The 10,131-nt window shown below is 47.7% G+C and overlaps 3 protein-coding genes across 3 annotated transcripts; 2 read left to right on the forward strand and 1 right to left on the reverse strand.

The window, feature by feature from the left end:
* Nucleotides 1-1,000: 1,000 nt before the first annotated feature.
* DFJ58DRAFT_850296 (uncharacterized protein) lies at nucleotides 1,001-4,761 on the reverse strand (the record flags this gene model as incomplete). The annotated part of the gene is made up of 14 exons (XM_041393760.1): nucleotides 1,001-1,436; nucleotides 1,489-1,529; nucleotides 1,587-1,628; nucleotides 1,678-1,730; nucleotides 1,778-2,185; nucleotides 2,344-2,520; nucleotides 2,582-2,750; nucleotides 2,842-3,060; nucleotides 3,114-3,447; nucleotides 3,483-3,645; nucleotides 3,704-4,028; nucleotides 4,066-4,101; nucleotides 4,173-4,384; nucleotides 4,647-4,761. 14 exons carry the CDS (start codon nucleotides 4,759-4,761, stop codon nucleotides 1,001-1,003), a joined length of 2,730 nt encoding a protein of 909 aa, XP_041234688.1.
* Nucleotides 4,762-5,064: 303 nt separating this feature from the next.
* On the forward strand, nucleotides 5,065-7,896 carry DFJ58DRAFT_833334 (uncharacterized protein). The gene is given in 7 exon segments (XM_041392231.1): nucleotides 5,065-5,705; nucleotides 5,782-5,814; nucleotides 5,873-6,117; nucleotides 6,139-6,476; nucleotides 6,496-6,603; nucleotides 6,662-7,284; nucleotides 7,347-7,896. The coding sequence occupies 7 exon segments, from the start codon at nucleotides 5,495-5,497 to the stop codon at nucleotides 7,727-7,729; spliced, it is 1,941 nt and encodes a 646-aa protein (XP_041234689.1). The 5' UTR covers nucleotides 5,065-5,494; the 3' UTR covers nucleotides 7,730-7,896.
* A 599-nt stretch (nucleotides 7,897-8,495) lies between these two features.
* DFJ58DRAFT_850298 (uncharacterized protein) lies at nucleotides 8,496-10,097 on the forward strand (the record flags this gene model as incomplete). The annotated part of the gene is made up of 11 exons (XM_041393761.1): nucleotides 8,496-8,636; nucleotides 8,686-8,873; nucleotides 8,926-8,983; nucleotides 9,038-9,067; nucleotides 9,117-9,182; nucleotides 9,262-9,283; nucleotides 9,318-9,636; nucleotides 9,672-9,756; nucleotides 9,787-9,846; nucleotides 9,896-9,936; nucleotides 9,989-10,097. Coding segments are annotated over 11 exons (1,119 nt in total), but the record flags the coding sequence as incomplete, so codon positions are not given.
* Between the last annotated feature and the right edge of the window lie 34 nt (nucleotides 10,098-10,131).

Below are 10,131 nucleotides of genomic sequence, written 5' to 3' on the forward strand. Positions count from 1 at the left end.
AGAGCGGCGAGCTCAGCTCGGTTTAACACTTAGTAAGCGTTTGTAGAGCCTGCAAATGAATCCGAGCCGGAGGCAGAGAGTGGGCATACAGGCGAGGTGGACACACTATTTGAACAACTCAGATCCATTTGCCTTGCGACGCTAGATATGTATTTAGGATAAAGGAAGTACAAAATAGACATGCACGCACTTGAAACTGGGGACCCAGACGTTACAGAACATTACCCGGTGTGGCGCTGCCAGGAGTGAATTGTGTATGTCAATATAAAACATGGATTCTCTCACTGATGACAACCCTAAATTCGGCGGGCGTGCGTGCGTACATGTGACAGGGACATTGATTGATGCGTATCAGAGGTGCGGAGGAACAATGAACAGATCATGAATGTGATGTGCTTGGACTCGGATTCAACTTGTCGGACATCGGTGTCATCCAGACGAGCTATAGGCTATTAGTACCTCGGGTCGGAGGTTCAGCCTGAGGGTCCTGCCAACTTGAAGAAGAATCAGCAGCCAAATGTCTTGTACTCATTCGTTCAGCAATCTAGTAGTCCTTTAGCTGATGCCACGTCTGAAGAGAGCATGCTGAAAGCACATAGCTGCAAATAGTAGACAGTGAGAGTTACTAATAACAAATTTACATAATTAACTTTACTTCTACCCCCGCATCTCCACAGAAGTCCTCCCCCACCCCATTCCTACAGCTAACCGCCAAGTAAGGTCTAGGAGTCAAGATGATAAGTCACTTTGGCGGTACAGTTTCAAGAATTTCAAAGTCTGGATCAATCCGGTTCTGGAACATCCATGGATCGCTGGACGTTAAGACATTGAAAATTGGACGGTAGTGTTACAGAAGTGAACATTGTATTTACATTTCCTTGAGAACAAAAGGTTCACGCAGCCCTCGCCAAACACATCCTCACTACTGTTTCAACCTGTCACGGGATATACTCGTCACTTGGACACCGGAGAGTGAGAGAAATCGCATACCTGATTGAGGCTAACGGGCTGTATCTTTGAACTCATTGCCGGTGTCCCACCCTGGCGGTACTCGCGTTTGAGGCGGAAACCAGTACCTGTACCAGCTGTCATGTCTAGTAGGGCCAACAGAAATCGGAAGACTGACCTCTTTGATCTGGGATGTCGTGTTGTTGTCGATTTGTTCTGCGTTGAGCCAGATTTGAACATTCTTGTCACCCTGCTCATTCGCGGCGTATATATCCTCAACAGTGAAGGTGTTGACCTGAGCAGAAGATGACAAACGGCCGTATAAATCCTTGCTGATATCACCGGTTGTTGCTTTCTGCTCCTTAGCTAATGTGCAAACTTCATCTGTATGTTTGACAACTAGGGCGTCGATGTCAGCAGTTTCTAAAATACTGCCGGTGAAAAGCCCAATCAATGAATTGACGTCAGAAAGGGGGAAGAACCTCCCCCTATGCAACATATAGTCAGTCGAAGCCTCAAATGTACGATTTAAAATCTCACCCTGTCTTCTGAACAATGCCTTTGTAGAAGTCGAGGGGCGTCTGAATTGTTCATCAACGTTACAGTTAGAATGTTGGAGGCAATCATAATATACTTACCGAAAAGTCCATGCTCATCGTGGGTTCACACGCCAGCACATGCTATTATCGACGTAAATCTCCGTGACTGGAAATCGTGAAATGAACATACCAATGTAATGCCGAGCCTAGCCATCCTATTAACAAGACGCACAGGGTCGTTCTCTGTTTCATAGTTAGATATTGAGATCATTAAATAATAGGTAACGTACGAAGTGGACATCCACCGGGGAATCCATCTTCGTCCTCCCCTATACCATGGGGTGGTGAATCTGTGATAAGTATGGCGACCTTGGTGGCTTCGTCCTTCCATCCCGCATTCAGGACACGAGCGAACGCATCACACTGAGCTTCGGGTCCGTCACCACCACCATCCGCTTGCAGATTCGCCAGATTCGCCTTGACAGCCAAAACGTTAGAGTCGAAAGGGTACTGGCGGGTGATGTACGTGGAATCTTGCGGGGGGTGGTCGCGGAATGCTATAAGTCCAAATCTTAAATCGCCACCTGACCATTTTCCAGTCGCAACAAGGCGTTCGCACAGCGACTGGATGGTGTCTCGCACTTGTTCGATATAGACTTGCATACTACCCGTCGCATCGAGGAGGAAAAACAATGTCTCTGCGAACGACTTATTTAGTATCAGTGATTCCTGAAGATAGAACTATATCTTACAGTTTAGACGTCGTAGCGCTAGCCCAGCTTTTCAAGGTCGAGACAGAAGGAACAAAAAAAGTATTCTCCTCCCCTCGAAGTAACGAAGAAGGGGTTCGGTTCACCGGGTGGTGGAGCCGCACCCTTAACGGTAACTTCAGCAAATCCGGATACCTGGAACGTTGCACCATCCGCACCGGTGAGTTGTAGGTTGACTTTATCCCCGGATTGTACTGAGGGAGATGTGCCTTCGATTTGAGCAGGTGTATACACAGGAGGGCTACCAAGGACAGGGTCCTGACCTAATCGATATCAGAATCTATGGGTTAGAGTGGCATACAAGAACTTCGTCAAATTAGTTACCCTTCTTCTGTGGCACCAGGGATGTTATGGGCCAGTAATCATTACCCGCGTATCCGATCGTCTGACGAACGAATCCTGAGTCCAAGCTAGACATATAGCAATTGAACAGAAGCCCGCGAGGTAATTCAGGGCTTCCGTTTGCTACATCGCGTCGTTCTTGATCAGTAACCTGAGGGCAGGAGATAGCACAATCAGGCGGAATAATAATGCAGAGCCCATGACTCTTCTCACCTCACCGCCATACGGAAGCCCTCACGTACGATCGAACCCGATTCAAGGAATTTAGCATCGATGTAAGGATTCAAATTACGCGGCGCGGTCTTGCGTGTGTGTGCAGTGAATGGGCAGTAGTAATCACTAGGTTCATACTGTGATATATTCGGATTGTCGCGAACGATGTAGTCAAAGTCATTGTTGAGGTCTGGGGTCGCGTGCCACAGCTTGATTGTCGCGGAAGGGGCATTAGCAAGGGGTGCACCCTGTCACGAATACGTGTTCGATGAGCCAAATGCATCAGCATACATTGCATCACCGAATCGTACCGATTTCCACCTCCAATAAGCCGTGCCCCGAAGAGATCTTCAGCTTCTTGTTTGTTGAGTGGAGGAGATATATTGCCTCCGGGAATGAACTCGCGCCAACGAGGTCCATTCCTCTGTACATAATCCTCGAAAGAGATGACAGATTGCTCGAGCTTCCTGAACACCAAAATCGTCCCATCCTTGGTCCAGGCCGGACGTTTTACCTTGGTAGTCGGATCATCCCGTACAGGATCGCCTGGATAACCCATTATAATTACTCCAGGATCAACTTGAATCTGACCAGGGCGAGGAATAACAAGACCCCCTGACGGAACGTTTGAAGTCCTACCGTACAGACGCGATGTCCGGGAAATACTCACCGTAGACAAGGTTGGGAGACTCCATCTTGAAAGCCGAAATGCTCATGCCCTTTGTAAGGGGGTGGTCGAGCCCTCCCTTCCACTGGCTTGCCGCCAGCAACCGTTATCGATGAGCCAAATAGGTCTATGACGTCGTTTGAAGCTTTGGTGCAAGTCTCGGCGCCTTCGCAGAACGTGCGTCAAGAAGATCAATTCCTTCAAGATAATAGGTACTCCACTACTTCCGGCGACAGTGATGACGCCATGCAGAGCCCCAGTATCATCGCGCACTGATCCATTCACCGGGATCAGGTTTTGGTTTGACAAATATAGGGTTCCCATAGTCTTTGGTCGCAAAGGAAACTGCTTGTCGTCACTCATGCAGTGCTTGTCGAAGCGAACATCTCCAGTCTCCTCGTTTACGCCAAGGAAATACATGCCGGTACGGGTGAATGCAATCTGGTATTGCGCAATGTCGACTGTCAGGACACTACTTGCATCACGGGCGTTTGCCTTCGCAAAAGCAATCTTGGTAAGATTGTCTTTCACGTCTTCCGCAGTTGTTGGCTTGAAGGATTGCAGAGCAGTTTCTGAACGATGTTACGTTGTTGATCCTGAAGAATACGAAGTTCTCGGCTTTCTATTAAAATAAATCATCAGTAGACATGTTCGAGGATGTTTGAAAGAAGAGCTATTGGACTGGTCATTTACTTTAGGAAAGAGATAAATCACGTCGCCTTGGACATTATTCAGATCAGGAAGGTCGCCAGTCACTGCAGCTTGCACCCGTACAGTAAGACTAGGGCTCGAAACCAGGGGTAAGACTGAGCGACGTCCTAAATGTTTGAAAAGGTCAAGAGAATACTGAATATCACCCATTTGGTCCAACGAATTAGGTGTGAAGATAATAAGGACGAAAATCCCTACAGAAGATGAAATAAGTGAGAGAGTACATATATATATGTGATCAAACTGGAGGGCACCGTGACCGGCTTTTTCGAAAGTCCGAGAAACCGAAGGCTATTTATCGCGATAATACGATGTTGCATTATGTGAAGGCTTGTGAAGGCCATTATGGGTGAATGAATCTGCGTGATCCAAATTCAGTGGTGAACGTTTGAACAATCTAAACTGTTTCGGATTATCCATGATGGCAGCTGTCAGAAGTAGGAATGGAAGACGTACATGTCCAAAGAGCACAGCTGCTGAGCGCTGAAGTGTTGATGGGCCATGCACCATACAAGAACCAAATTAGAGAGTGTAGTACCCACTGCTGCAGAAGAAGATCGATGAGAAACATTTGAATGTGATAAGAGATCCGTCCGGACAGATCCACATATTGATGGAGGGTACAGCTGCTAGTTGATCATGAGGAAGCTCAGTTGCATAACTTACATACACTCTTACATACCTTTTTCAGCGCAACGATTTATTTATTTTCACAATCGTTAACGTATGATTACGAATCGGAATACTGTCAACCATTTTTCAAAGCGCTGTAGGCACGCGTCCCAGCTTCCGTGGTTCTGATAGCAAGTCAACCTAGATCTCTGTTTACGTTTCATTGAGGCCTCGAGGGTGGAAGTCCAACAGAAAAGGCTACTATGGGAGGCAGCTGACCTCAACGCCTCCGAGTCAAGGTTATGAGGTTACCCGGTACCGCCAGCCGCCGAACCACTATTCAATTGCCAGGTACTCAGCGTCAAGATTGAATCTCCCTCAATGATCTAGCCAACGATATGGATGCGAAATCGATAATCACATCAAGGGGCATAGATCTTGTAAGATGAGTGGAGCCAGACATGCCAACCTAATCCACAGTGCTAACTCTTGAATATTTGAATTCTGATAGGTAGTACATGACAAACGCATATAAGCAAGAACGAATATCATTCATTCTTCGCGATTAGTATCGAGCCAAAATGGTTGTTTGTATTACACAGGCTTCTCCGCGAACGGAACACCCTCCAGCCTCTCCCTTATAACTAAGGGTATACCTAGATTCAAAGAAAGAAAGCACATCCACCTCTTCGATGGCAAACTTTACAAACTCGTCTTCCCCTTCGCCGGGGTATGATACCTATGCTCACTATGCTCGTAACCTGATCCAAGCCTTCGATAATGAGCTGAAGGGCACAGAAACCCTCCCGCCTAGCGTACCAAGGCCGTTGACCGCTCCACTGACTCAGAATCGGAAGATAACCGATATTAGCTCTGTAGGTCTGATTGGAATCTCGGACGCAGGTCGGCGCTCTTCTGTTTTGATCGTCGTTTTACTAAGAGTCGCTCCAGTGAATTATCAGGCGCCAGTCGATATTAGCTCTGCAAAAACCGGTTGGAATCCTGGGTGCAGGTCAGTGCTCCTCTGTTCTAATCGACATTCTCCTGATTCAAGCCAAATATCTTAACAGGAGCGGGCGGGTTGTACACAGCTTTGATCCTCCAGGACCTCGGTATTCCATATCACATCATCGAGGCTCAAGGTAAAGTCGGAGGAAGACTTCTCACATACAAATTCCAAGACGGAACGGGATCGCCCTACAATTATTTCGACATTGGCGCTATGCGATTCCCGAAAATCAGTTCCATGCAGCGAGTCTTTAACCTCTTCGACTACCCACCTCTCAACGAGGGCAGTATCTCTCTCAAGACGAAGGTCAACCGTTCTATTTTGTAGGCGGCGGGAAACAACAATACCCTATACTCTTATAATGGCGTCACAGTGCGGCAGAACGCGATGCCCCCAAGTGACCCTTTCAAGGCTGATCAGGTGATCCAAGACGTCGTTAGCTCGAACCCATACATCGCTGTAGGTGTGAAGGCAATCATGGACGATGTCATTGGTCCCTTTGCAACACGCCTACTTGACGATTTGAAGACTGGAGGGTCAGAAGGTTGGAAATATATGAGGAGCTTCGACCATTATTCGACTCGCGCTTATATGCAGCTCAAGTATATACCGAGCCCAAGCCTTGGTCTACCCAACAAGTCTCTATCGACAGATGTTGTCAACTGGTGTGAGACTTTTGATAAGGTCCACCGGCTGGTACGATCGCGCTCTCTCCGAGACTGTTTTAGAGGCCGTTGCTTTTGGTTGGCATCCCGGACCTAACCCGCCTCCCACGCAATGGTTTTGCATTGAGTACGTACGCAGTCTCATGTAAATCAAGGCGAGATGACTGATGTTCGCACTTTTGCAGTGGCGGCGCTAACGAGATTGCGGCTTGCATGGAACAATATATTCGCAAGAATAGCAAAGACGCTATCACATTCAACTCCAGAGTGACGGCCATTGGAATTAATGAGGACAACTCTGGCATGGACGTTGTTACAGACAACAAGGATCTTCACAAATTCTCGCATGTCATCTCTACTATCCCCTTACCCGTTCTCCGCACTGTCGACCTCAGCCAAGCTGGTCTCTCCCCCATGCAGTCGAATGCTCTGCGAACATTGAACTATGGTCCCTCCATTAAGATCGGAATGCAGTTCAGAACTGCGTGGTGGACGACCGGGACGGATTTAAGTGGAAATCCTCTCAATATAGTTGGAGGACAGACGTACACTGACAGGCCTTTGCGCACTGTCGTTTATCCTTCCTTTGGAAGCGTCCAGGCTGGGACGACGACTACGCTTATCGCCAGCTATTGCTGGACGGAGGATGCTACTAGGTTGGGTGCGTTGATAGGCAGAGATGACGCAACGCTTGAACAGCTTGTGTTGAAGGAGCTGGCGGATCTGCACAACGTTGATATAAAATATATACGTAACCAGCTGATCGAAACCAAGGGATGGAGTTGGTCCCACGATCCTTATACGATGGGTCAGTATCATGCAGCCGAGTTGTTCGATATTATCTATCGTCTCACTGATATTCTTTTTAAGGTGCCTTTGCTTTCTTCGGACCTGGAAAGTTCGGAAATCTTTACACGAGCCTTAACAATCCTGCTGCAGGGGGTTATCTTCATTTCGCTGGCGAAGCCATCAGTGTACGGCATGCTTGGGTGGAGGGTGCATTGGATAGCGCTTGGAGAGCTGTCCATGAAATGCTCGTTTTCCCTGCGTTCGAATCCTACCGAGACAAGTTCTTCGAGCATTGGGGAGTAAATCCTGAATGGGTTACACAAGGTGCATTGAAAGCACCTACCAATCGTCGTGGTGGGGAACCAGAAGGTCCAGAACCCCCTGCTCGCGCGCCCCAACCGCGGGACGATCTTGTCTGGGAGCACATCGTGCTCACACACCCAGAGCTGTTTAAACAATTGTAGGCCTTTCGTTACTCAAAGTTATCATGAATTGTCGACCTCTGCCTGTTTACGCTGTAACTTGTATCATTACGACGAATGAGTGTGGATTGTTCCTTATGCGTTGGTTATGTGTTGTGCATAGTACCACCTGTCCGAATTCAATATTCAATATTCAAGAGTTAGCAGAACACCGCTATGAGGTTATAAGGTCAAGCGACCTGGCATGAGTCATAAGTGCCCTGTTACAAGTGATGAGACTACTGTTCCGAAGTAGAAACTCAGCTCCAAAATTATGTTGAGAAGAACAAGGTACGTGCCACTGTCACTGACAGGCTAACAGCAGAGCCGGGCCCGGTCAGCTGCACGTACCTTCAAGTTTTTGGGGGCTTTGGGGATTTTACTCACCTTACTCCACTCATCTTACAAGATCTAGGGTCCGGGAGTTTCAGTCACATCTTAACGCCGGACCTGGGGCACATCAGCTGGGAAGTGGTCCATTCTATATCGGAGTCATAGCTTTAAAGGGCCTCATCATCTCTCTAACTCTCACCTTTTCTGTTGGACTTCCACCCTCGAGGCCGCAATGCCCGCGTCTATGATACGTATACGGTAAACCCAATTCTCAACTGTTTTCGGAACCTTGGAAATGCCGAGCTCATGGCGACACACTTAGCTAACACAGCTTCAGAGTGTCGATGGCATTTAAAGGTGCCCGAGACTTACTCAACAGTTGAGCGCTGAGCTTGTTCATATTCCTTGTTGGATTCTGTCTACTGCACCTTATACAATGACCTACCAAACCAAACCTACTTCCAATGGGGTGTATCGCATCAAAGTTCTCAACCAGGATCTTGTCATCGAAAGCGCCCCTGGTTATAATCCAGGGTTGAAGCTTGCTTCACCTTCTCCGACTAGCAACAAGCAAAAGGTACGTTAACTAATCACATCTTGTTTTACTATATGCTCAATTCGTGCAGTGGACCCTTACCCAATTGTCGGGGCAAAGCAACGTCTGGACGATGGTCAGTGTCGAGGATGGGTATGGTATAACCTACAAGAAGACTGCAGACACCTATTGGGGTTATGGATACCCTTATCCTCAGAATGTTCCCTCCTTGAACTGGTCTATATTGGAACGAACCAGTGATGGCCAAACCTTCTCAAAGTTCGTGTCCTAACATGATGTTGCTAAGAGTTGTACCTCACATGTGTCACAGGATAAAGCTAAGCGGCGAGTCGAACTGCTTCGACTCCTGCGACCCAGGATCAGATGCCGTTTGTGTCCGAGTCTACCTTCCTGTCATTTTCTCATGCCTTTTCCCTTCATAGGTCCACTTTTACTATGACCATGCTCATGTCGTACGTCCTCTCTATTCATTCCGTACTCCTACATAATCATCACCTAAAGTACGATGGTCCCAAACAATGCTTCGTTTTTGAGTTAGTCCCAAATGTCAAGCCTTCTGCGCCCCCTGTGAGAATCATTTCGTTGCGCGGAAAACTGCATGGCGCTGATATAAAATTCGACTCAGTGACATCATGTTTCCTCCAAGACGCTACAGGGAGTCAACAGCAGTATATTGACACTGCGCGTAACGGGATCACCCAGATTTGCAATACACTTCTATCTGGGGGAACTTCGCTCCGGGAGATCTCAGATTTGGCCTTATTGCATTCCGCGATCATCCTCCTCAAGATCTGAGCTTCATCATCCAGGAATACCCTTTCACGACCGATTTTGGAAGTGTCGCAGCGAATTTAGGCGGCTTAACAGCGACGGGCGGTGGTGATGGACCTGAATCTCAAAGTGATGCTTTGTCCGCTGCCTACAAGGCTGACTGGAAGGACGAAGCGACAAAGGTCGTGGTGCTGATTACCGATTCACCCCCGCATGGAATTGGAGAGGATGGAGACGCCTTTCCCAAAGGGTGTCCACTTCGTAAATCATACTTTTATTCTTCAGTCGTGATGGATCAGCGACTAATTCCAAATTAGAAATTGACCCGCTCCGTGTTGCGACGAGGATGGGAAGAGCTGGTATCACTCTGGTATGTCGAACATTTCACATATCGTGCTAGGGTTTAATGTCAATACAGTACGTGATTGCGTGCGAACCTACCCTGAGCCAGTATTACAAGGTGAGATCATTGTCTTTGTGCCGCGTCAGATGTGTTATTGATTACGCAGAGAGCGCGTGATTTCTATCAAGGATTGGTTAAGAAAACCGGGTAAAATCACCACAGCCTCGATCGTATATTCATAGGTTAACTATTTTTGTAGAGGGAAAGTGCTCAACCTCGGCGATGTCAGCGTGCTGCCCACTCTCATCGCTGGTTCCGCTTTAGAAGCAGTCAACAGCGAGATTTACGTTGCCGAGTATCAGGCTGAAGTTCGCAGCATGGCGACCGATCAGAAAATGAGCG

This window comes from Suillus subalutaceus, assembly GCF_016647625.1.
Source record: "Suillus subalutaceus strain FC151 chromosome Unknown DFJ58scaffold_725, whole genome shotgun sequence".
Lineage (NCBI taxonomy): Eukaryota > Fungi > Basidiomycota > Agaricomycetes > Boletales > Suillaceae > Suillus > Suillus subalutaceus.